The 26,312-nt window shown below is 51.6% G+C and overlaps 7 protein-coding genes across 7 annotated transcripts; 4 read left to right on the forward strand and 3 right to left on the reverse strand.

Annotated features, from left to right (window-relative positions):
• Window positions 1–700: 700 nt before the first annotated feature.
• CTRU02_208032 (hydrolase) lies at window positions 701–3,373 on the forward strand (the record flags this gene model as incomplete). Its single annotated transcript, XM_036729207.1, has 1 exon — window positions 701–3,373. The coding sequence occupies one exon, from the start codon at window positions 701–703 to the stop codon at window positions 3,371–3,373; it is 2,673 nt and encodes an 890-aa protein (XP_036579039.1).
• A 1,877-nt stretch (window positions 3,374–5,250) lies between these two features.
• On the reverse strand, window positions 5,251–7,099 carry CTRU02_208033 (cytochrome p450 alkane hydroxylase; the record flags this gene model as incomplete). The annotated part of the gene is made up of 5 exons (XM_036729206.1): window positions 5,251–5,396; window positions 5,505–6,205; window positions 6,255–6,323; window positions 6,401–6,878; window positions 6,934–7,099. 5 exons carry the CDS (start codon window positions 7,097–7,099, stop codon window positions 5,251–5,253), a joined length of 1,560 nt encoding a protein of 519 aa, XP_036579038.1.
• Window positions 7,100–10,522: 3,423 nt separating this feature from the next.
• On the forward strand, window positions 10,523–11,083 carry CTRU02_208034 (proteinase inhibitor kazal; the record flags this gene model as incomplete). Its single annotated transcript, XM_036729205.1, has 1 exon — window positions 10,523–11,083. The coding sequence occupies one exon, from the start codon at window positions 10,523–10,525 to the stop codon at window positions 11,081–11,083; it is 561 nt and encodes a 186-aa protein (XP_036579037.1).
• A 3,173-nt stretch (window positions 11,084–14,256) lies between these two features.
• Window positions 14,257–15,279, forward strand: CTRU02_208035 (sterol desaturase family; the record flags this gene model as incomplete). Its single annotated transcript, XM_036729204.1, has 1 exon — window positions 14,257–15,279. The coding sequence occupies one exon, from the start codon at window positions 14,257–14,259 to the stop codon at window positions 15,277–15,279; it is 1,023 nt and encodes a 340-aa protein (XP_036579036.1).
• Window positions 15,280–15,554: 275 nt separating this feature from the next.
• On the reverse strand, window positions 15,555–17,910 carry CTRU02_208036 (mitochondrial outer membrane protein iml2; the record flags this gene model as incomplete). The annotated part of the gene is made up of 2 exons (XM_036729203.1): window positions 15,555–15,864; window positions 15,941–17,910. The coding sequence occupies 2 exons, from the start codon at window positions 17,908–17,910 to the stop codon at window positions 15,555–15,557; spliced, it is 2,280 nt and encodes a 759-aa protein (XP_036579035.1).
• Window positions 17,911–21,618: 3,708 nt separating this feature from the next.
• On the forward strand, window positions 21,619–22,192 carry CTRU02_208037 (ubiquitin-conjugating enzyme; the record flags this gene model as incomplete). Its single annotated transcript, XM_036729202.1, has 2 exons — window positions 21,619–21,642; window positions 21,728–22,192. 2 exons carry the CDS (start codon window positions 21,619–21,621, stop codon window positions 22,190–22,192), a joined length of 489 nt encoding a protein of 162 aa, XP_036579034.1.
• Window positions 22,193–23,066: 874 nt separating this feature from the next.
• CTRU02_208038 (GTPase activating protein) lies at window positions 23,067–25,814 on the reverse strand (the record flags this gene model as incomplete). The annotated part of the gene is made up of 1 exon (XM_036729201.1): window positions 23,067–25,814. One exon carries the CDS (start codon window positions 25,812–25,814, stop codon window positions 23,067–23,069), a length of 2,748 nt encoding a protein of 915 aa, XP_036579033.1.
• Between the last annotated feature and the right edge of the window lie 498 nt (window positions 25,815–26,312).

Genomic DNA, 26,312 nt, shown 5'->3' on the forward strand with positions numbered 1-26,312 from the left:
GCATTCCTCTCTTGGTATTCCCTACCGATCCATCGTTCGTTGGTCTACCGTCGTAGTACCTCGCAGATACCCACATATTCCCGTACCTGCATCAGTCTGCTCATTCTGCTGCACCTACTCCTGGTATCCAGCCCGCCGCCCCTGTGTGCGCCGTCGACGCGATCCATTTCCTTGGTTCTATCCCGTCTCTGCCATCGCCTTGAACTTGTCCGCCCTGCTAGACACACTTCCGGCCCATCTTCACCCCCTCCACGCCGAATCCAGCAGACATCTTCTCCCTTGGAGGCACCAGCCAACGATTGCCTTGTGAGACAGTCCGCTCGCCTGGATCCCGATTGACGCATAGTTGGGGTGCCACGGCCGCCCTAGCTTCTGGCCTTGCGCTGCGTTTCTATTGTTCGCTACGGGAAACCTGGGTCCCCCTCCCCCCCCTTCTCGTCCCAACCAAACACCCCCCCTCCCCCTTTTCCCTCTTGGAGCTCGAGGGTTTGTCTAGTGTCTGTACGTACGGTGTACTCTGTGCGGTACCTGGCGCTGCCTTCTGCTGCCATTGTTGCACAGGAGCAGCAGCAGCAGTAGCAGTCAGAGCAGCAGCAGCAGGCCCCGTCCCACCTCCTGAGAGAGTCCGTTCCCGTCCCGTCCGTCCTGCAGTCGCGTGGTCTGTCGATTTCCCCCCTCCTTTCTCCCTTTCTTTGTCGCCATGGACACCTCCGACCCAAATACCATCCCCCCTATCCCCCAACGCTACCGACACCTTCAAACCCCTGAGCCTCGCCCGCGTCGACGTTCGCTACCACCTCCTTCGAGCCACTCTATCGACGCCGCCCCCAGCTCACCTGAAGTCATATCCTCTCTGATTACAAGTCTGTCCGTCATCTCAGAACCTGCCGACCAACACTTTGAGCGCAGCGCTCCGAGTCTTTCGGTTCCTGTATCTCCCCGCCAAGGTAGCTTCGGAGTCGACTACGGCGCCTTCTCCCAGCCTTCACTCGCAGACCTTCGCGCCGCAGACGTCCCCCTCGACGAAGTCGCCGCCTCCGCTCCTGTTATCCGTACTTCCAAGCGCCCTTCCGGTCTCTCGCCTCTGACTGCATCCAAATCGCCAAGTCGCGACGTCTCCGGCAGTCTCAAGTCTCTTCTACGGAGCTCCTCGCGGCCCTCGTCAAAAGGTTCACTTGGATCCGGATCGCGGGACGATGCTCAGAGCATAGGCAACTTGTCAATAGAACGCGGCTTTGCGCCAACTCCAGAACTCAAAAGGCAGCGATCGTATGACAGTTGGGGCAAGAAGCAGGGAAGGAGCCACAGGGGCTTGATGTACATGAGCTCCAAGGAACGCCTACGAGAAAACGAAGAAAAGAAACGTGCGAGCATTGGCGACAGGAGCTCCAGCAGCTTCACCGGACTGTCACTTCGACCCGACCCCTTCCTGGCCGAGACCCCCATCAGCGAAGAACCCACCTCCAACATGGAATCTCCCATAGACGAGTCGCACTCCCACGACGCCGGCAGCCCTCACCGTGGGGAGCCGACGAGCCCTAGACCCATCCCCGCCCGAGACTCTTCTCTTTTTAAGACCGGAACAAACGCCAAGAGGTCGTCCACGCGATCCTCCCGATCGAAGCGAGACAGCGAAAACGGTACAAACGAGTTTCATTTTGGGGGACAGGAGCAGACGCCTACACGGGAAGCTCCGCGGCGCAAGCACTTGTCTCGGCATGCTTCCGAAAACGACCTTGCCAGGATATCCGGTGACGCATCTGGAAGATATGCGAGCCGTCCATTGTTCGATACCAGGCACACCGAAGACTTCCGCGTCTCGGGTCCGTTGTTTGAGGAGGATGTCGAAGACAGCGCGCCGTTCCCCGCTGTCGCACAGGGACGTCGTCGTGACGACCAGACCGCCGACCGAAACATCCGGAAATCGATGCGCGATGGCTCTGATTTGGGCGAAACCCTCAAGGTGAAGCGCAGCAGTTCAAGGCTCAAGCGGCTGTCACGGCCATTGAGCCCCAAGGGGGAAGAATCCCACGCCAGCCCGCGCAATTCAGCAGCATCTCCAGACCACCGCCAGAGTATGCCTGCTGGCTATGAGCGCCCACGCAGTGCAGATTCTATTGACGATGCCGTCGAGTCATATTTGTGCTCTCCCCGGCTATCCCAAAAGATCCGTCATCCGCAGACCGGCCGGGTGATTTCATTCTCCGAGGTGGGAGATGCAGATGGATCCGCCGTCTTCTGCTGTGTGGGAATGGGTTTGACGAGATATATCACGGCGTTTTACGACGAATTAGCATTGACGCTCAAACTGCGTCTCATTACACCCGACAGACCTGGTGTGGGCGACAGTGAAGCCTACGGTGATGGAACCGCGACGCCGCTCAGCTGGCCCGACGACGTTTACGCCATCTGCCAGGCACTCAAAATTACCAAATTTTCTATCCTCGCACACTCCGCCGGCGCCATTTACGCGCTGGCGACGGCACTTAGAATGCCCCAGCACATTCGCGGCAGGATACATTTGCTCGCCCCCTGGATCCCGCCTTCACAGATGAACGTGTTCGGCACGTCACAGGCGATGCCCCCCACCAACGCCATCCCGACATCACAGCGAATTCTCAGGGCTCTCCCGACGACGTTCCTGAAAGCAGCCAACAGCTCGTTCATGTCGGCCACAAGCAGCTCCATCACAAGTTCCCTCCCCAAGACGCCAAGACGTAGTAAGCGCAAGTCGACCGCCACCACTGGCCGGGACACCCCGGCCACATCTACCACGAGCAAGCGGGACACGGCACTCCACCTCGACAAGGAAAATCTGGGCCTGTTCAGGGACGGCGCTGCGGGCGACGACCTGCTCTCGGCCGGACCCGCCCCGATTGCCACAGAAAACATGGACAGGATCAGACCCACCGGCACCGCATCGGCACAGGGGCACTACAACTCTGACACGCAGATCCTGGCCTCCGCTTCAGACGCATTGATGGACAAGGAACGTCAAACGATCTACGACAACAGATTGACGCATGCCATTTGGGAACTGGCCACGACGGGCGCCAACCCCGCCGTCGACCTGCTGGTCTGCCTCGAGCGCAGGCATACCATTGGTTTCCGCTACGTCGACATCACACGCCCTGTTGTGATCCACCACGGCAGCCGCGATACCCGTGTGCCCGTAGACAACGTCAAGTGGCTGGGCAAGACGATGCGGCGGTGCGAGGTGCGGGTTCTCGAGGGAGAAGGCCACGGTCTCATGGCGAGCGCCGGCGTCATGGGCGCAGTGCTCATGGAGATCAGCAAGGAGTGGGATGACTGGCTCCGCGCGACCAGCGGAAAGAAAGATGAGCGCAGTCGGAGAAACACGGCGACGCGGTAAAGAAAAGGCGCTTAACCTCGTATAACGGCAAACGAATTTTTTTTCTTTTCTCTGTTTCGAACAGAACAGTCTTTTGACCGACCATGATTTGACTGAGGTGCTATCTTGACACACAATTTTTTTTTATTACACTTTAAACCTGCATCAAGGTACTTTATATAATCTCTTTTGGAGGAAAAATCATGTACGATTTTTGGAGGGTATACTCTTGTACAGCACCGGCGTCGAGCGCGTGTCAGGGAGAGGGGTTTTTCATTTTATTTTATTTTTATATACATCTGGGAGCAACGATATCCCCGGGATGAAGCTTCTGAAGGATGAGGCCAACGGAAAGAACAGGACCTTGGGATGGGGGAGGGCGCACCGGTGGTTCATGTGGGACATGACCTTTGAACAAGATATGCGTTGTAGTATATATAGTAGTACAGCCCATCGGGCCCTCGCAGCGATGCGAGCAGCGGCCCGGTTAATGTGTTAATATGATCTCCTTTGTGGATTCATGGTCTTTTGCACGTGTCGATGTGGTTGGTATCGATTACATGTGCGGAATCAAACCTGTAAGAATACCTTCCTGATGAGCGCTAGCGACTGAAGACCTTGTCGTGATGAGACTAAGCTCAGTTCTCAAAAAGATCACTTCCAAAGGTAAATTGGAGGTTGTCAAGCAATGTCTAGAACTAAACATAAAGGGACAACTTTCACAACTACTAGAATGGGACGTAGAAGAGTGGGAGTCGACGTGGGGTGTTGACCACTATAGTCGATGATTAGCACGACTCGGATCACCAAGGGCAGCATGGTAGAGTGGTTAATACGTGAGACTCGAAATCTCATGCCTTCGGGCGCGCAGGTTCGAATCCTGCTGCTGTCGTTGTTTTTTGGTTTTATTTTTGTGATTTTGATATTTTCATGCGAAACAATTCACGATAGTGGGCTATGGTTGTGTTGGTTTCCCCCCCCCCCCCCCCCCCCTCTCCTAATTGGAGACCCTGCAGAGTGCTGCTACTAAAGTCTAAGTCTGCGCGCTGGGCCCCTGCAGACTCGAAATCTAATTCCTTCGGGAGTGCCTTTTTCAATCAGCCCCATGTCGAAGACGTTTACTTTTGCGTTTTTGCTTATTGGAGTTTGTAAGTTGTTAGGCGGCTGAGGCGCAACTTAATCCAGGGTACGATTGCAGATGGGATGGAATAAGGACGGAAGCCCCCACCTCTTACCTGTGCCCTGTACACAACACCCAAGCCAGATACAGCTTCATCTAAGTAACAAAGTTAGGGGTTGTGAAATATCTGTTTAACACGAGAGGACCAATTAGATGATCTAGGGGTCGTTCATTAAAAGCCTGTAATTAGTTCTTGCTTACGTCTAAACGGTTGAGAAAGCTTCGGTTGTGTTGATACCCGCTGTTCAGAGACTCCTCTCGCCACTGTTAACTCTCCGAGGGGTGTCAGGCAGGGGCTGCAGGGATTGCACTACTGAAGCATACATTCAACAAATGCTTCGCCTTAGCAAACTAGCTGGGCCCTTCATTCTTCCTGTATGCCCAAAGCCCGCCTACCAATTATAACACACCTAGGTCAAGGGACTCTACTTGCTTCCCCAATGTGCTGGCCAAACGACTCGCAGAAGTGACTACAAGGCAGCGTTCACCACTGCTAGGATTCGTTGTTGAATCAATTCAGACCAAGCCTATCTTGAAACAAGCAAAAAGAAAGCCTGCGTTGAACTCGAGTTTCTCGCATGATCTCGACATTGGTGAGCGGTCCTTATACGGCCTCTAAGCTGCTCTTTTTCCCTATCATAGAGTGATTCCATCGTATGCTTCTCTTCCGCTTTTCCCAGTATCCTTCCAATTTCTTTCTGATGTATCTCATCGAGCCCTACGCCATCTCGTCACTAGTGGTGGCATGGAACAAGGCAACAGGAACACCGTGACCTGGCGCGCCTACAATGTCGGCCCTCAAGACCTGGGCATCCCAGTCGCCACGATACTCTAGCCTATCGAATTTCTGCACAAGCTGTACCACTAGAATTCCATGTGAGCATTTCGTCTCCTGCACTCATTCCTAGAGCTTCCTTCAAGGCATGAAATTGCGTCTGGGGCGAAAGCGAAAGTTGGAAAGGGCGCACTTACTTGCGTAGGCCATCTCTGTATTTGCAAAATTCTGTCCGACGCAAATCCTTGGGCCACCATTGAACGGCACATACTGCCACGGCTTCGGCTGCCAGTGCTCCCATCTCTCGGGGCTGTAGATTCCCGGGTCCGCGAACGTCTCTGAAATAGCCGGGTACAGGTCTCTCCTCCTCTGCATCGCCAGCGTGCTGTATGCCACTGCATCCCCCTCAAGAATAGCGATGTCTGGTGCGCCGTGACTGCCAGGCAACGTCGTCGTTGATAGGGCGGAGCGCAAGTTGAACGGCACTGCTGGATACAGACGCAGCGTTTCTTGTAAACAGTACGTCAAGTACTTCATGCTCTTCAGATCTTCGTAAGTTGGTGCTCTCGTCACACCGACCGTTGCCAATACCTCGTTCCGGAGTTTTGAGTATATTTCTGGGTAGTGAGCAAGCTCATAGAGAGTCCAGGATAGCGTGGCAGCAGTTGTGTCTCGGCCGGCAAGGAGGATGGCCACAAGTTGGTCCCGTATAACCTTGGGGTCGCGGGTAAAACGGGCAATATTATGGAGGAACGTAAACTCTTTATCTGACTTGGAGAGATTTTCGAGGTCGGATGGCGTGATAGCCAGCACGTTCTGAATAAACGGGCGAATGAATTCCTCAATGACCTTAATGCCTCGTTTATACTTTCCATCTGGCAAAACGGTCCGCAAAGGCCTTTTGACGGATGAGCTATAGCTGATGTAAATCGAATAGCCTTACTTACCCCATGACGGTGAAATACATTTGATAGTTTTGCACCTGGTTGAAAGCGTGGGCGAAGTGGTGCTTCGGGCTGGTATTCGCAATATCAGCTTTTTTTCTTTCCTTGTCTTGGCCAAACAGAGAAGAAAAAACACGGGTTCAAAATACTTTTCAAGACTGTTAACACTATGTCCGAGCAGAAATTCAACTGTTACATCGAGTGTCATTCGGTAGAAGAGATCTGAAATGTCAAAGGTTACTCCGGACGCCGGGAACTGTCCTATCATGACGTTGGTCCACTTGTCGAAGATGGCGAGGTCGCTAACACGGTCCCTGATAAACATGGGCCGGATCAGGCTTCGACTATCCTGCCAAAGTTTTCCGTCTGTCGTGAAGATGCTGTCTCCTAGGAATGGAGACCAGATCTGATGAAACGTGGGACCCTTCCCGAAATCCGTAAACTTAGAGGCGAGTATCGTCTTGATGTGCTCCGGATCTCTAGTCATGAGAAACCGACGTTTCCCAGTGAAACTCATCTCGATTGTATTCGAACGCTCATTATCAGAGACATTAAAGAGTGCGTTGAAGCCATCGAGAAGTTGATGCTTGAGGTGATATCGGCCAAGACGGAGAAAAATCGGCAACGCTTCACACCGATTAGCAGGCAATGCATGACGGAGGAAGTGCTTTGCACTGGCTACCTGTCACCGGGTTGGAAGCGATAACTGGCGCTCTGACTCCTCCCGATCTACTGATGGAGTACTCGGCCCTAGCCCTGTAGTAAAGCAGGAGCAACGTGTACGCTCCAAACAACGAGCATACAACCTGGAGAAGGCTGACATCTTTCCAAACGTCAAGCAAGCCCATTACTACGAAATTGACGGCTGTGTTCTTCGTTGTTTACGCTTAGGATAGTTGCATGTACTGCCAATCCGCACAATAATTGAAAAACTTGGCAGCAGTACGAAGTAAGACGAGTTGAAAGGTGCAGAGAGACAACTTTTGGCCAAAGTTAATGTATTAGACAGTATTAATCTCATATGCAATGTGGAATCGAATCACAGCTTATACGCTATGTTAAACAGAGTTGGAGGGGCACATGCAAAAGTTAACTGCTCAGGCCGCGGTTCATCGTCCATACCTATGGAGTAAAGCTGACCGGGATGTCAAGACATCGAATGAAAAGATGCCCACCCGAGGCACCGCGGCCTTCTGTTACAACAATTCGCCACATACTAAAAGAGGTATCCCATCGACTACTACTAGGCTGCAGGCACATTGCGAGCCACACATCGGTCCATATTTCTCCAAATCCACGGAACATAGATATGGGACTGTAAGGAAGCTCTCGCTATTTGTTTCGGATTGGCTATAACTCCGCATCTCATGTACCTGTAGCCCGGTGGCAGTCGATGGGATACTTGTGGTGAAGCAGAGGGCGGAAAGCCCATGGGGGTTAAAGTAGATTGATTGAGCGGTATATCCCTCATTGGATCTGTGCACGATTCATCGGTGGCAGAGGGTACGTGATGATGAGGCTGCGCGTCTGCTACGAGGCCATCATGACAATACTTCGCCCTTGGGCAGCTAGATCCCAATTACCATCAAATTATCTTCAGTAGTTTAGACGGGGTCTCTGACTAAACTGAATCAAAATACGGAGACATACATTGGAAAGAACGACGTGGCGACCAACCCACAGCATCAATTGAATAGGGCAAGATGCCTGGCTCTGTTTTCAGGCTCTCGGTGGCCGCGGCGCCTTCATCACATCTCAACTTCGGATGTTTCGGTTTCAATCCAAGTTAACCACATTTCCCTACACAGTATTTTACCGGATGAAGCTAGTGTTGTTTTCCCCCTCCTAGACCGCGATTAATTACTTGCGGATGATTTGTGGTTTATGCCTGATGAACTCAAGAGACATGCTTTAGATGGATTGTGTCTAAAACAGATTACTAAACAAAACGAGCAGCTTTGGAGTACTCCAAGGTCTGAGGTTTACTTCTGTCGACTTATGTGTGGCGTTGGTCGCCTTTGCCTGCTGGACTAAGGACAGTGACATGTAAACTAACTGGGTAGAAACATCAACTCGATATAACAGCCTAAGTACTGTCAAGCATTTACCATCTGCGTACATGGCTTGCGACAAAAACTTTACTCCTTATAGGACCGTTCGTATGAGGTTACGGTTTTAGCAGCCATCGACAAATGGCTTTTTGTTACGCAGTAATGCGGTCTATCGGGGGCTAGGCCGATACCCAAAGATTTCTGTGTCCGCCTTTGGAATCAGTTCGGTGGAAGATTCAGCCACTTTCTATCCTTGGTCTCCTTGTCTTGACTGAGTCGATAGATGGACCCTTTCCAGGGCAGTTCTGTCCCCCTCCATCCAAGAGGGATTCCTGTACTCGGTATACCCTTCCATTCGAGCACGGCCGTTAGAAAAACATTGTGTCCCATCTCCCCTATGGATGTTTGCCCTATCGACCTCTTCTATCATTCCTTGGAGGCTCAAAGAGACTTCCCTTGTTATTGCATACTGCGAGCAATATGTAATTCCCATAGGCAGGGTCTTGGGCATGTACTTTTGAAGAAAAAACCCTACACTGGCGCTCTTCCGTCAAGATCCTGCCAAAACATGTAACGAGGTAGAAATCTCGGAGACACTTGGGCAATTTGACCCGCGACAAGTTGAAAGCTGCCGAGTGTTGAGTCCGCGATGGGCTTGTTCGTACAAGTTATATGCTAGGTCGAAGGCGCTTTCAAAATCTGTACATGAACAATCTTTGCAAAGTTATTCAATGGAGCATAGTTTATTGCCTTGTATTGTAATATTAAAATTGAGGTCATGTTGGCCTTAGAAAAGCCGGCCTGATTGTGTTGCACAGCAAGTCATTGTATACAAGCCTTCGGATCTTGAATCGAAAGGTCCTCAGAAATTTACGACCATTTTGACATTGGGCATACGGTTGGTGAAGATAAAGACAACTTAGTCGGTGAAAATATGTCCCATTCCTAGCGGGACGGCTACCGGTATTAGTAAGTAGCATTAGAACATCCTTTCTGATTCGCCTCGTACAGCATGAGTAGGTGTCTACATTACGTTGTGATCATTTTTGTCTTACACCCATTTACCTTCCCAATGAGCGCATGGTGAGACATAATGCAATGTTAATGTGGCTGGTATCAACTAATGCAACAAGTAACGGCCAGAGCTATACGTTAAGGACAAAATACGACACGGAATATATCTTCGCTCCAGCAAGTGGAACATAGTAGTTGATGTCGCAGTCTCTCAGTATAAGAGAGACTATCATCAAATCTGGAAACTAAAATAGTAGTAGTAATGTTCAACAAGATTCTCGTAGACAACATAGCAACGAGTGTAGGACCGTTTTCGCATCACTAGAATCTTACCATTCTGTTGCCTCCAGTCGGGATTTGGCAATCGGGGCGAACCATCACCGTCCAGCTACCGCTTGAGCGGTGTTAAAAATATCTCTCAAGCGGACCAATCGTGCCCTAGTTTTCCTCAATAGGTCTTCTAACAGAGACAACATGGAATGATCCACCCATTAAGGTTCATTCTAAGTCTATGTTCAACCCCAACTGTCAACTTAACTGGTGACTGATGTTTGATTTACTCCAACCTAACCTAATCAGACTTGCTTCTTACCTGATTAGGTCACATGGCGTATCCAGCCAGGCTGCAGATCTCTTTAGCGTCTTGAATGGCATATTTCTAACCTAAAGCTTTCGTAATTATATCTCCCTTGCAAATGATGTTTCTGAGAGCCCAACCATCTGAAAACATCCCAGCCAAAGTCTGGATAACCGCACGAGGCTAGGGCGTCCGTAAATCATTGCACTCTTCCATTTACCTGCGTAAGAAGCGTAAAATTGTTCTCGCTTCCATAAGTGCGTGACGGTAACAACGTGACGGTAGCAACTTGCAATGAAGATACTCAAAAGTATATCCATGCGGCGTTGTTAACTTCGCAGCAAATGCTTTGATCTCCATATTTGGAAAACCGCCTCTGATCGTCCTTGCATCCACTATCTCAGACACGAAGTTCTGAATGACTTACTTTGATGCCAAAATAAGCAGCTTACCATTCTATTTCGTAAACCCAACTGCCAGTCACGAATGTGATTCCTAATATATGAGCTCGCGAGATCGCACACTGGAACAAGAACAATGCATTACCCTCATCAGCAGCTCAAATACCAGCCAGTACAAAAGCCATACATTTCAGACCTCTACACCCCTTGTTCAAGCACAAGGTGATAATGCAATTCATTACACTCGTTGTTTTACTCAGCCAGCTGCTTCTCAGCACTGCTGAAGATGAATCCTCGACACCCCAAATTGTCACTATAAGCCCTATCATTGCACCACCCTTCACGCATGGCCCCTTCCTACCACCAACGTCATTAATCCTTGAAATTCCTCCCGTAAGAACCAGAATTTTCACTATCGTAAGGCCTACCAGGCCCTGGCCTACTAGACCAATTATTACCATCATAAGGCCCAGTCTGCCGCCCTTCACCATCAAAGAACCAACTGAGGAGGCCTCGACGCCCACACCAAGCAAGACTAGAACCTACAGTGACTGCGGGGGCTTCAGGCCCACGCATGTGGCATGCGCCGAAGGCTACACATGTATCGACGACCCGTGGCGCGATGGATGTGGGATGGCTTGCGATGGGCCGGGGATCTGTGTGGAAAAGATTTACTGTAATGGCTTCATTGGGCTACAGTGTCCCGAGGGTATGTGGTGCATGGACGATCCGAGAGACAGCTGCAACCCTAAGAAAGGGGGTGCTGACTGCATTGGAATATGTATTTGATCTCTTTGATGGGCTTGAGTCTTCAGACAAATGAAGGTAGACTTCTCCAATCAAGGACAATAAATAGCATCCATCTTCCACACATTTTCTTTTTCAATACCTTACCTATTTGTACCCTATTATTATTTGTTCATTCAACTACTTTATACTTAAAGATAACATTCGTTCATCATCTGTCAGTCTATATTGATAAATCAAGTTATATAAGTCGAGTATAGTTTTACTTGAAGAGTTGGTAGGGGAGAAGATCTACGCCTTAAATATGGACTTTTCTAGCTGTAGACTTAATAACCAAAATGATAACAACCCTCTGTGAACGGACTTATGCTTTTACATCTAGTACTAGAAATGTGTATCTAAATTAAGACTCTTTATATTATGATGTAGATATAGAGGTATTCTACTTCCCTACATGTAGCTATAATCTCGCACCAAAGCGCCTAATCCTCAAGTATGTGTTTCTGGAGTAGCTCTAGCCTTACCGACGGGGTTTCTATCGAAAATCTATACCGAGTTATCGGATTGTTCTTCGGGGGTCAAAAAGAACTCCCAAGATAAACCGGCTACCTTTTTATTTTGCAACAAATGGACGTCTGGTTTATTGCGATCTCTCATTCAATGAATGTGGGCGATGACGCTGCTTACCAATTGATCAACCTTGAATAAGGTTTGAAGATAGTCGCAGTCATAGTCCGATAGTATATGTGATACACACAAGGTTATCTCAAACGGTTGATGTATGTCCCATCTCGTGAAATTTGACTTAGGTGGGGTTAGCCGAATTGCACTACCTTGTCGTCGGCAATCTGAAGCATTAGCTGACGCATCTTCGTTTACATTAGGATGAACTCCTTGATGTCACCACACCGCGAGGCGAGAAGCTTAAAATTATCAACTTTGAAGGTGCAAGTGATCATCACCTTGTGTCACACCGTTTGTCAACGTGTTTTCAATAATACATACTGAACTTGTACAATGCCTGAGACAAAAGCATATACTGCTCCTACTTTTCACTTCTTACTCGGCTGAGGGAAAGATTATAACTCTACTTGAAGCCCACTCTGCGTTAATAAAGATCTGTGTCAGTTGTTACACTTTAGTTCTGATCTAGCAACTTAAATGTTCGGCATAGTCCAAAGTAAAGTTTGATTAACAGGTAGCGAGTCAAGGACACTGTTTCGAGTGTGAGTACATTTATCCTCGACAAAGTCCAAGTTGTCGAAACTGCGGATGCGAGTCATTGTACTAATTTTGGGACTTGAAGACAGACACCCGTGTTTATAAGAGCAACCGTTTGCTTGGGAGATTGACAATCGCATTCCTTTGGGCTCTACAAGCTAGTAACAACTCTCTAAAGTCTTCAGCTGAAACGATGCACTTTTCTTCCATTTTCTCGGCCATCCTGCCGTTGGCTATGATCTCCAATGTCGCCGCTCAGAAGTATTTTTGTAGAGCTGCTGCTGATAGCAACGTATGTTAAGAGTCTTGATACATGAGACCGTTTCCTAACCTTTACCAGTCAGACTTTAGCGGATGCACCAGCATAAGAGATGTTTGCACAACTGCATGTCCCCGTGAAGTAGGTTCCCTTCAGCACATCTTGCATCTTGCATATATGCAAAAGTTCCTATCTTGAAAATGCTAACGCTGATGTCAAAAGTGCGGTGCCGGGTTCAAATTACACAGCGTTAATATCGGAGAGGGCGCTTGCGCTTGTTTTTGCAATAAATAAGACAGAGCCACGTTTGCGGTTATCTGAGACCTGTGAGAGCACCGCACACTTCACGATGCCACGGCAAGAGTGTGTATAGCGACTGGGATTATCGACATATTCTGTAAAGAAACTGCTGTCGCCTTTGTGGTTTTCCCAATTTCTATATATATACCCATTCATTGTACAGAGCGACGGAAAATGTCATCTGGATAGCACAGAAAGTTATAGAGAAGTGTAGATTCAGACGCCAGCAGAACGAAACGTTTGAGTGGGAATAGAAGAAGCCAGGACATCCCCTAGTTTTGGGAGAATCAAATTTTCGCACATTGACCATCATATTAAGAAGTGTTCTAGCCTTTACAATTTAAGCCAAACATTGAGACTAACATCACCCAAACTCGGTGTCGATAGCAGATGATTGATCCAATGACCGCAAACTCGCATATCGCCGCCATCTTACAAGCTCTCAAACTATGCCAACCACGCAGCCTTTGTGTGCACGCACAGCGACAGTCACATTTAGCTTTACAAGTACTGGGTAGCTATTGTTGGTTATAGTTTGTCAACGTCTTCAACCCTAAGTTTCAGCCGCTGCCATATCAGGGAAAGGCCACCGCAGGCTGTGCTTAGTGACTCAAAATGGTGTACTCGCTTTTATTGAATGCAAAAGTGGAACAACATCGTCTGAACAGTCTGTTAGATTATCATTGTAAAGGCGATATGATTCTTCGATCTCATTCTTGTTTGCTGATTTGCTGTTATCATTGGTTTTTGAAGTGCCCTTGAACTATCTTGACGTAAGCACTATTCAACCAAATGGCTTTGTTTGTGACTTGAAAGAATAATAAAGCGAAGACAATTAAAGACATATATCTGACAATTATTCCTTCGGTTTGGCACCCATCCGCCTTGAAGAAGGCTCTTAGGGAGCGAAAGAAGATTAATGATAGCATAAGTGAAATGGTGCGGCCTAGTAAGTTTCTAATGTATGTCATATTTGTTAAACAAGACTACCAGTGCTAAAAAAAAAAAAAACTGCACCCAAGGAACTAAACTTGATCACGACCTCGTAGATTTTTCTGCTTTGACGAAGCTTTCCAGATCAGCTGTCCAACCAGAACAAACGCTCGCGTTCCTCAGCTTACAGGTGTTACCACCATCAGCCCTGTCACAGACGCTAACCCTTCTAGGACGTAACGGTCGGTGATCCCTGCCACCGCCGACATACGTCATGGCTTCCAACGTGCGCCTTGACACTTAATTACTTGCATCTCCCGGCCTCTGACATAGCCCTACTATGATTGACATCAGTCCAGAGCTATTTACAAGTCGTCGCTTTAACTTGTAGAGATCGACGCGCATTTCATCTTGGCTAGCTCAGTAGTTGACCACCGAGTCACTTACACCGAAATCTCATCGTCCGTCTGCAAGCAGCACTGCCAACTAACAAGACTTCAAGATGGATATACTCCTCTCACTGCCAATCGTATCCTATTTCCTCGCGCCAGCGATGACATCGTGGACGACTTCCCTTAACCTCCTCTTCTTCTACATGACCTGGACAACACTGGTTCTCTCCCACGGTCCGCTCAAGATTGAGCTCCTCGGCACCCTCGCCTTGCGTGTTGTCCTCTGGCTTGCGCCCTCTCTTCTCTTTCTTCTCTTCGACACCCTTATCCCGTCCATTTCAGAGTCCATTAAAACAGCCGGAGCTGCGGCCCTTCCGCCAACCCACGGCCCGATCCTCCTCAAGACTCTCGGCCTCGCCCTCTTTAATATCGTCCTCGCCGCCGGCGTCGAGGGCGGAATCAGTCTCGCCTGGGCCTCATACTTTCATGAACCGCTTTTCAAGGCCTCGACATCTCTCCCGCTACCATTCCAACTCGTAAAACACATCGCCATTCTCATCGCCGCGCGCGAAGTTCTCACCTTTTACATTCACACTCACATCCTCCACAGCCGCGGCCGACGCTTTACCAGTACACGCATCGGAAGACTCCATGCCTCATACGCCCACGCCCGCGCTGCACCACCGTTCTCTCTCATGCTCTACGCAGACCACCCTGTTCCCTTCCTCCTGCACCGTATCATGCCTATCCTCCTGCCTGCGCTGGTCCTCCGCCCACACCTTCTGACCTACTTTCTCTTTGTCGGCTTCTGCACTGCCGAGGAGACACTCGCCATGTCTGGTTACAGCGTCGTTCCTGGGATCATCATGGGCGGTATCACGCGGCGAACGGCGATCCACTATGCAAGCAAAGGTCGCGGAAACTACGGCGCCTGGGGCGTGATGGACTGGGCTCACGGAACGAGCTGCGGACAGGATGTCGTTGACGACATGCGCGCTGAGGCAGAGAAGCACCGCGTCAAGGAACGCGGGGCAAAGGCTGCCGGCGACGGCGCCAACATGCTGCAAGATGGGATCCGAGAGCTGAGAAAAGGCCGGTCTGGTGGTCGCAGAGGGAAGAAGAGCAGCGAGTGATGCAAAGCACGGCGGCGTCTTTATGCGGAGTTTGAAATGAATGGTTGAGATTGATTGCTTGCAGTTTCTTAACGTTGAAAAAAACGAGTTTGCTCTTGTATGTCCCGAGAAATACCCCAGATAGCCAGCGAGTCTAAGTATATGTATATACGAATGAAGTCCCAAAACCTTCATACATCATGTGTTTGACTCCCTCCGCCCCCTTTTTGCCGAAAAGATGCGCCTAGGCACAGAGGCCATTTACACCGGAAATGAATATCCTAAAAAAAGCATGTCTATGACCAGTTGTTCTTCTTCTTGAACCAACGGAGCGTCTCCAGACCGGACTGCACACGCATTCCGAGTCTCGCGTCAAAGACAAACGCCTCCCACGCAACGACCTTGTCGAGCCACTCTTGGCACTCGACCGTCTTCTTCTTGCGGTACTCCGCGGCAAGCTTGGCCTGCGCCTCGGCGTCCGTCGGCTCGTCAGCCGCGGGCTGCCGAAGCTCCGGCTTGCACGCCTCGGACCAGGCGATGGCGCCCATCTCGTAATGAGCCATGGGCATGGGGTACTCATCCTTGGTGGGACCCTTGAATGCCGCCCTGTGTTGACCATGGTCAGCTTTTGAATCTTGCGAAAAATTGAAAATGAGCGGGAGGTTTATCAGTCAAAACTTACTTGTCCGCGTTAAGAACCTCGTCCTGCAGGATTTTCTTGCCGTCCTCGAAGCGCCCGAGTGTCCTGTAAATCGCCGCGAGAGCGACGGACCGGATTGAAGCCTCGTCCGGCGTCTTCTTCATCTTCTCCACTGCCTCGGCCGGCGCCGTGCACCGCGACCACTCCAAGCTCTTGATCGACTTTTCCAGCTCCTCGTCGTTCATTCTCTTGGTTCCATTCCACAGATTCACCATCTCCTGCGCAGGGCTGGCGCCAATGGCGTCAACCAGATCGACTTTGAACTCCTTCGCCCGGTCCTCCCACTTCTGGATCTTGCGGGTGATGAAGACGTCAAAGGGCAACTGGCGAGCCATGAATTTCTTGCGGCCGGCAACGGTGGGCGCCTTGCGGAACAACTCCTCGACCTTCTTCTTCCTCCTCCGCACCTCGTCCTCGTCCTTCTTCTCGGCATGGACGGCGTCGCGGTACATCTCCAGCTCCGCGCAGCCTGCCATGTAGTAGTACAGCGTGTGACTCCAGTCGTTGAGCTCGAGGCACCGCAGGAACGTCTTCTGCATCAGCTCCCAGTTCTGGTGCGACATGGCGGCCAGAGCCAGCTCGAAGCTGTTGAGCGCCGTGACCTGTCGCATCTTGGATTCCGGCCCCGTCGTCAGCAGCTCGATGGCGTCCGCCAGTCGGCGCTGCTGCGCCACGACTCTCGACTCCTCGACTCGCCAGAGGCGCGAGTCTGGGTACCGCAAGCGCATCGACGCCAGCAGTGCCGCGCACTTCTTAGCCGGGTATCCTACCAGCTCGGCATCAGCGTCAAAGTCACGCTCCGCGGGCACAATGTCGGCTTGGCCCATGAGTCCGTTGTAGTAACCGAGCAGGATGAGGCCGGCGACGGCGCCGTTGAGGTTGTCGAACTGGGTGCTCTTCCACAGCATCCTCACGCCGCGCTCGCGGTCGCCCCTGAAGCCGACGACGTACAGAAGGCGGGAGAAGGCGGGCGGAACCATGCTGAGCATGAAGAGCAGCATGCCGAAACACATGTTGGCGCCGCTGTGGATGAAGACGTCGACGGGGTTCGTGAAGACGCTCGAGTCGGAGTCGGAGTCGTCCGCCATCTTGGACGAGGCCTGAAGCGGGGTGAGCTTCGCATCGTCCTGCGGCGTCGACGTGCCCGAATCCACGCTGAGGGAGGCCATCTCCTGGGTTGGAGGCTGCTGTTGCTGCTGCGTCGCCGATCCGTTGACCTTTTGCTCTGCAGCAGCGCCGGCGGAAGCAGGCGTCTGTGCGCCTGACTTGGGGACCTCGCTGGCGTCGACAAAGTCGATATCGCTATCCTCCTTCTGCTCCAGGTCGGCGAACTCGTCGTCGTCGAAGCTGCCGGGCATCTTGTCTTCGCTGGTCCGCGTCCGCAGTGGTGGCGGGTCGGCCTTGTTGTCGCCCTTTTCCAGGGCCTTGGCCTCCTGCAGCATGATGCCGTCGAGGGTTACGAACGCCTTGCGGAGCTTGTAGAAGCCCTTGAGAGCCTCGGTCAAGCTCTCGTGAAGCACGGCGACGACGGCCGCCATGAGCTGCGACTCGGCGTGGATGAGCAAAAATTCGGTGCCCGGAGGGTAGACCCGACTGCTGTCGGGGTCGGAGCTCTCGCGTTCGGCTTTCTTGTAATCGGCCCAAGCCTTGGCTTCGGTGTCGGCCAACCGTTTCGACGCCTCATTCATGACGTCCTTCTCGAAGCCGAGCACGGAACGCAAAAAGGTAGTCATGGAGAGCCCTAGCTGGTGGAATGCCGAGTCTCCCTTCCGGAGGCGCTCCTCGGCGCCGTCAATGTCGTCGTTCATGATGAGACCGGCGGCAGCCATGGCTTCCTCGATATCAGCCATTTCCTTGGCGGACAGATTGACCTGCGAAGCCGCCGGGCTTGGGTTGCTGCTGACGCTCACCTTGCCCGCCGTGGAGCGGAACCATGAGCCGAGTCTACTCATCGTGCCGGCGGTGAGGCGCTGAGCGTGAGTATGTGCAAAGTGAGAAGTGAGTTTACCCGGGTCAAGGGTGAGAGAGGGTAAAAAAAAAAAATTGTGACGTGTAATAATTATCACAACAGGACCAACCCCTCAAAAAAATAAGGCCGCCACACTTGTCCTCTTTTTGTCTGGGTGCAATCGGAGCCTCGGCGTCGCGAAAGCTATTTGGAACCGGAAACACTCCGGCGACGTCGCTGAGAAGAACAAGAGACAAACCAGAAAGGGCCGTGGATCCCAGGCGAACGAATCTGGCGCTGAAACACAAGGGTTGAGTGTCCGATTTCTGGGCGACTGATTGGGGAGAATGACGTCTACCCCAGTTGAACGGCGTCTGAAAGGACCACTCCGGAGTTGTGGCGACAGCGGGTGGGATTAAATATGGGACACACGCTGAGGGAAATGGGCTTCTTGAGAGAATAAGGATGAGAAGGGGGGGGACGATGGCCTCTTGGGACAAAGGCTGGCTAAAGCACGGAGTGGATGAAGAATGTGAGAGCCGAAAACGGCATTGAGCATAAAAGCCTGTGCTGTTGATGGTTGTATGCTGAGCGCTTGTGCTTACGGTGCCGTGACGCTCAAGTGAGGTCTGTTGGTTGAGCTGTTTGGGGTCATTAGCTCGCCAAGCAAGGTTGGGCGGGCTCTACCAGTTGACTGGAGTAAGAAATAAACTGTTTGCTGCTGGTTGGGAGAAGATGTTAGAGGCGAGATTGTGACAGTAAGATTGTAAGAGTAAGATGAGAAAAGAGAAAGAGTAAGACCGGACAAGACAGGGAATGGTAGGGTAACGTCAAGTAGGTGTAGGCAAAGCAGAGTAAGCGTCGATAAATGAGCACGAGTCTAAATAAGTAAGGGATGCACGTACTGTTCGAGTCAACAAACTCCAGATCGGCCAAAGCTTTCTTTTCTTTTTTTTTTCCCTTCCCTTTTTGCAACGGCCGTCGTTGGTTTTGTGAGATCAAATGGGCGTATCCGTACTCAGCGTATGCAGGTAGGGGGTTGGATGATGATAGGCACGTAGTTAGGTCATCGACGATGGATGTACACCTCACCACGCATCAGAAGCTCTGAAGCGAATACACGTATTCGGTCTTGAGGGCATTAAAAGTAGTAAAAGTCGAGAAAGTCCAGTTGTGGCGCGGGGAGCGGGGGGTAAATGGGTTAAAATCAAATGGATGGACAGGCTCGGATGGGTGGCTACTAGTGAGAGCTGGAGCTAAGGGCTTTTCGTTCATGCACCGGCGAGTCCACCGCGTCGAGGGATGGATGAGATGGGATGGGCTCGGCTCTTGGACTAATCGAGAGGTGATAGAGACAGACAGAAGACAAAAGACTGGATGAATGGAGGCCCCGGAGCTGGAGATCCTGTAGTAGCGAGGCGCAGTTGCAGATTTTCTGGGGGAACGTAATAGTTCATTAACGTAGTGCGCAATAACTGTACATAAGTTTAGTTAGGAGAGTGCCCTTTTTTGTGCACTTGTAATTCGCTGGGTTACTGTACCAGAGTCTTTTTTTACCACCCCCAACAGCTCTACAACTTTGGGACCACCTCTCAGGGATCCATAAGCACCGTAAACCAATAATTAAAACCGCAAAATACGAAGACTGCAGCAATAGCGTCGGGTTCCGGGTTGCTGGCTGGTGGCTGAGTGGCTCCGCTTCCGTTTCCGCATTCGCTTGAGCTGTCACTCTTCTATCCCCTCCAGCAATCTTTCACTAATACCCAAGCTGCGGACGGTGGGGGACCTGTCCGGGTATATCGGACCTATCGGCTCCCATCAATCCCCGAGAGGTTCCGGAGGAACGCGCTCACTGAACTCCGCTCCGCGGAAGGCCTCCAGTTTCCTGAAGGCCCATTTATAACTCTTGGTGAAAAAAAAAAATAAAAAAATTATTGCATAATCTAGTCAATGATTGTCATGATAACATCCCCCGGACCATGATAAACACATAGTTCCTGCTGGACCCTCTACCAGAGACACTTGTTCAATCAAACATCGTCCAGCCATCCTAAGCACTGTGGCACCCTAGAACCTGGGCATCTCGAGGGTGCTACAGATGCAAGCCGAAGGGACCCTAGCCAAGAGATCACCCGCTACTGCACCTCACAGTGCAGGTGGGAGGCACCGGCTTGGTTTCGTCTTCCGCCATCCGGACGGGCGAACTAGCCATAGCCTGGGAATACTGCAGTTGGCACATGAATCAAGCTCCCACATGTCTCCCTCAAGTTTCCCCTTGGATAGAGGAGGGCCACCATGCACCGACCAGGTGACCCGGCCGAGATGGGAGATGGATCTAAGAGTTGGGTGTGCGGGCATTCCCTACTCTCAACCCGGTTACGTGCCCTACCCTCCCAATAAGCATTAAGATTGAATCTAAGATAGTAAGATTAGCACATCCAGGTGTGCATGATGTGCGCGGCCGGTTGTCCGCCTTCATCCCAGCCGCGTTGGTGCCTCGTAAGTAAGCCGCGCAACCCCAGGTCGAAGACAGCTCGCGTGCTCAGTCCCTCAAATTAGGCGGCTGACAACGGTATAAACTCAAAGACCGGCCGGTGATGTATACGGTGGCTGGAAAGGTGATAGCCTTCGAATCACGGGCATCACTTGCTGGGACGAGTCTAACGTAGTAGTACACGTATAAACATTCTACCCATCCCAACTCAAGTTTCTCAAACATCGCATCGCATACGGCGGATAGCAAAGTAACCAGACGATCTGCTGGACACTTGTCCGTCCAAAGCCGATGACTTCTCAGTGCTGTTATGGATTCAAGTCAGCGCTCACTTTGAATGGCGTACCTTTTTCCGAGGCTGAGAGGCAACCAAAAAAGAACACATTTGCAGCTCCAAGCCAGAATCGTCTCCCCTGACAGCCTCAGCCTCTCAAAGCCTGGAATGACTGCAACATGGCGGCCTCAAAGGGTCTCGACTCCCAGAAAGGCTGAGGCTACGGAGGCGTCCAAGCAGAAAGGCAGCGTGATTGGGTGAGTACCGCCGGTGAGTGAGTCAAATGTCGATATCATCAGCCCACAATTGGCAGTATACCCTTTGACCCTGATATCTTCTGAGGAATATTACAGGCGAAGTTGTTTCACTACTCCCCGGTGAGTGAATAGATCGAACAAACTAGATCTTATCAGCCCTTGTTCAAATCGTTCACCTCAGACTGAGCTCGTAGTGACGCCGTAGTGACACTGCCCCACATTCACCAACTGTAGAGCTCCCCAGATAGCTGCCTGTTTCAGTGGCTTGGCTGCCTCACCGCGCTGGTTTCTGCCGCCAACCGCCCAGTGGCAGCACCGAGCCTGGCGTCACTCATTCAGCGACCTCACCCCCACCACATCTTAAAACCAGCTACCCCGCCATGGTCGAGACCTCAGCTTATTGCTTCCCACTCTGACAAACCAATTCAGTCATCAATTGTCACCTTTGACAGGCCCAGCTTCTCTTTGCTTCTTTCGCTGCTTTTATTAGTTGATAGCCAACTTATTTCTGCAACCCAAATCGAGCTCCATTTTCTCCCTCTAGACGAACTTTCTTGACGCCCATCTTTTGCTGCTGATCAAGAGCTTGCAACCTTGAGAGTTACCAGCTACACTCCCCCCCCCATATTCTAGCAAAGCTCACCACCACTCCACCAACACCGCAAACCACCAACCAACCCGCCCATAATGTCGAGCAAGCGCATCGCCAAGGTAACAAACATTCAAACCCTCCATATCCCGCACTGCTGGCTTCGGCGGTTCTCTCAAGCTAACCTCCCACCTCCCAACCCTCCAGGAACTCACCGAGGTCACCTCTTCCCCGCCCACGGGCATGACCGTCGCCCTCGCCCGCGACTCGGACCTGCACACCTGGCACGTCACCCTCCAAGGGCCCGACAACTCCCCCTACGCCGGCGGCGTCTTCGCCGTCATTGTCGAGCTGCCCAAGGACTACCCCTTCAAGGCCCCCGTCGTCAAGTTCGCAACCCGCATCTACCACCCCAACATCACCAACGACAACAACGGCAACATCTGCCTGGGCATGCTCAAGCCCGAGAACTGGAAGCCCGCAACCAAGCTCGCCGCCGTCCTCGAAGCCGTCCGGTCCCTTCTGGTCGAACCCCAGCCCGACGACCCCCTCGAGACTCGCATCGCCGAGGAGTACAAGAACAACCGCCCCGAGTTCGAGAAGAACGCCAAGGCCTACGTCACCCGCTACGCCAAGGGCACCGCCAACTTTTCCATCCCGGAAGCCAAGTGAGAGAGCGTACGCAGCGCGTCACCTGTCTACGCCGCATGTGCGATTTAGACCAGGACATGGATAAATGAGACGGACGATGGCGGAGGGAAGGGGGAAAACATATCATTGCCTTAAGGTGATCACGATACCAAAAGAGCCCGAAGAATGCCTTACATCGAAAAGAAAGGAAGGAAGAAAGAAGAAGAAGAAAAAAAAAAAAAAAAAAAGAAACATACAAAATGATGGCGTTGTTAACGGCTAGCATTGACGGCGTTGCAGGGATGGGAAGGGAAATTGAACTTTTTCTACTACTTTAACTTGAGCTTTTTTCCACACTACACTTGACCTTTTGGAATCTATTTCCCACGGTATCAAAAGGCACCTAAACACGGAATTTGAATTGGGGCGTGTTGCAGCCTGATGACTGCCTACAAGATGGTAACAGAAACAATTGATTATAAGCCAAGATAACGGATTGCTGGCTCCATCTTTCTCTGTCGTAGCACATGGACAGCCTCGAGATAGAATGCAAACTGTTTCTCTTCTACAGCATCTTTCACCGTCACAACTTGTCATCAATCATCATGTAAATTCGGTCCTTTTACAAAGAAAACTTTTGTCCTTTTGTGTGGGCGTCTTCTGCACCCTGTGGCAGAGCTTGCTTTGTACGACAGTCATGCTGTTCCAGTCAGGCAATCTTGCATACATCTGCTCTATGCTGACCAAAATTCCAATATGTTACGGGCTGGTCCACGCCCTCTTCTAAGATGATGTCCCTTTTCGCTTGCCAGTTGTACCGCATGCCATGTAGTCATTACCATTAAATGCAATTTCCCCAAACGCCATTGCTCAACGATATGCATGCAACCTACTGCTTTTCCCTACTCCAAGGGATTCACATCACTTCCGCTGATCTCCCTAGCTTCCTCCGTCCGAACAAGGTACCCTTCCTACGGACCTCACCCTCGGCTTCGGTCACGTGTCCGCTGTCCACTGCGTATGTGGCCGCTCTTTCCCGCTCCGTCTGAACCTTGTCACGACGTTCTTGTCGTTGACTATCAATAGTATCCTGGCTGATATGACCGAATCCATTACGGCGCTTGAAGGTGGCTTCCATGAGAGCGTTGGCGTCCAGCAAACGACGAGGCATTGCTTGGACAACGGAGAACATCTCCATCGGATCAGCGACAGCCCGAACTTCGGACTCTCCCAGCTTGAAAATAGCGAGCGCGATCCGGAAGAGTGTCTTGGATCCCTCGTAAAAGAAAACATCCCACACGCGAAGCGTGCTCTCGATGGGCAGTGTTCCGATGAAGCAGCTCATAAACCACGCCGTCATGCAGAGTGTGATGGGCGGAAGGCGGTTGGACGAGATGCTCGGCTGGTTTTTTCTCCTTGATCTTGGCTTCTTGGCCGGTTTCGCCGGCGGCCGCACCGCGTTGGGGTCACCTTCCAGATCGTCACCGATCTTGGCCCACACAGCTGGCATCGACTCTCTAATGGCATTCATCAGGACGCCGAGATCGACCTTGGATCCTTCAAGGCTCATTTCGTGTGTGCCAGGCAAGTACAGTCGGGTAATTACATTTAGTAGCCAAAAGCATTGTTCTTCCGACTCCATAAATAGGAGCAGCAAACCAGCGAGGAAGTTCAGACTTTGACAGTATCCGATTCGGGGGTTGTAGATGGCGAATGCGTGCAGAACTCTCCTGAGGGCCGTGATAATTTGAGGCTCATTGTTGGCAGTCTCTTTGTCGTTGCCAACTTCAGTTTCCTTGTCTCTTCTTTGGGGCTCTGTATTGGGCTTGCCAGCCATGGCTGCCGGCTTAAATCTGATGTTGTCCGGGAATGTTCGGTGTAAATCCCGCTCAATGGCCTCGATATCGACATCCTTGGCCTTTTTCTTCAGTAGCTGGTCGTACAAGCCCGAGTGCTTTGCCAAAATAGCAGGGCCGCCCGCATAGTAGAACCAGGCAGCGCCTCGCCATTCGGGGGGAATGCCTTTACGGACGAAACGCTTTGCCTTCGCACTGTGAGGAGGGAATCGTTGAGGACGATCTGTCATGAGTCCGTTCTCTTTCAAAAAGGCGGTCCACTTCTTGCGTCTTCGGTCCAGGTACTGAGAATATCCCTTATCCCAGGCATCGTATTGCGCTCTGGTAATGTACTGGTTGGCCTTCTTGAACCCGTAACGGTCTCGAGCCCCAGGTTCTTCGATTTCCTCGGGCTCGACAGCCGTTTGCACAGACGTTGCTGGACTACTCATTTTTGGCGATGATGATGGTGAGTCGTCGTTCTGGAGAGATTTCGCCGAATCTCTCTTCTCCTTCTCGTCCATCTCGTCCTCCTTCCCGTCGTAATCGAGCATGCCGACCTCCTTCGGCAGAGATGATGGGTAACCGGACACCCTAAACATTGCGGTGGAATCACGAACAACAGTATCTGCAACTGGGACGGCCAAAGATGAGTTAGTGGGTAACGTTAGCGGTTCGCTTAGGACCTCGAGCATCTTCGTGTTCCGCTTGTTAATTTCAGACGCCGGGACGGGACGATCATCGTTGTCTTCGGGGCTCGAGTCTTGGAAACCCTTCTCGTACATGCCCATAACGTCTTCGACACTAAGCTCCTCGCCGTTAGCGTACAGGGACGGGATCGAGCTATTCTTGGTGAGGACACTGCTTCTTTCCGTCACGTACGTGCCCTGCGCGCTCGAAGCAGTCATTTGAGAACGGTAGCTAGACCTCATCTCGTCTCCACTCATCCATGGCGCCTCGCGCGCGTAGCTAGACAAGCCAGAGCTTGAGCTATCGACTCGGCCGTACGCCAATGGAGGCCGGGCGAGGCTCGACGGAGGCGGTGCACTCCGGAGCCGGGACGGTGTGCGGTGCTCGTAGTTTTCGTTACCTGCGGCAGGGATCGAGGAGAAGGTCGAGGCAGATCTGGAGGAAGAGCCAGACTGTCCCCGCGCCCGCGGCCATGCATGGTGATGCGAATTGCCATCTGAGCGTGGGTCCGAGGGCGAGTGGTTCGCTTGCCGAGGACCGTAAAGGTCCTGTACCGGCTGCTTAATGCTTGGCCTTCTCGGGCGGGAGAAGTTGTCTACCTGCATGGTATCGATCGAGGAACGGTCGTCGTCGTCGTAGGGAACGGGAGATCTGATCGATCGAGCGAGGGCTCTGCTAGTCCATTCGTCTGCACTCAAATCGTCGTCTTCTTCATAACCATGGCTGAGACTAGGAGAGGGCGAGGCAAAAGGACGGTCTGAAGCAGGGTATTGGCGGGCAGAATGGAAGACGGGACGTCGAGGCGACTGCGACTGTACCCGGGAATCGATTAGGTTTTGTTGTTGCCTCGCAAAGTTATTGGAATTGTTTGCCAGCGAGTCCCAGCGTGGAGGTGAAGTGGGGGATAAGGGATGCGCCTGTTGTGGAGGGTTGGCGGCTGGGGAGTCGGACTCGGGACGCTCTGGAACGTCAGAAGCTGGGACGGGTTTCGGATGGGCCCGCCTTGAAGCATAAATTCCGAACTGGCGATGCTTTATGCTCGTCTGACGGTGGACGTTGGGGTCCTGGTCCTCCATGGTTCCCGGAGCGATCTGGGCATCGGGTTGGCCAGAGTCCGCTGCCACGGCCATGAGGGTCATGTTCAGCTGAGTCCCCCCGGCCGTTAATTGGCAGCGGCAGCAGTTGCTATAAGAGTTATTGGCCGGGCGCAGAATGCGTCGAGCTCGCGAATATTATTTTTCTTTTTTCCCTTTACTCGACTTGTCCGGGTAGGCAAAGTGATAGGCAGGTAGTGGCTTTGTGGCGGGTGTTGCAGTAGTGTGATCAAGTAACCGTGTTGCACGTTGGCTGCGGTAGGGCAATCAAAGTCGTCAGGTACAGTACCATTGCGGTACATGCATTAACCTTGCGTCTGGCAGTAACCGTCCTGGGCAGTCTCAACAATGAGAAGTTGGTATTGGTCGGGCGGGGCAGCTTCAATGGGTGATCGCTGCTGGAGGCCAGGATATGGCAGGTTGAAGAACGGTCGGTACGAAGGTGGTGCAGAGAAGAAAAACGGAAAAAAAAAAGGGTGACAATCCAGTCAAGCTGAATGAAGAGTGGCGGCAAGCTTCCAGGGAAAACACAGGGTGTAGGAC

Source organism: Colletotrichum truncatum (assembly GCF_014235925.2).
Source record: "Colletotrichum truncatum strain CMES1059 chromosome Unknown Contig_0005, whole genome shotgun sequence".
Classification (NCBI taxonomy): Eukaryota; Fungi; Ascomycota; class Sordariomycetes; order Glomerellales; family Glomerellaceae; genus Colletotrichum; species Colletotrichum truncatum.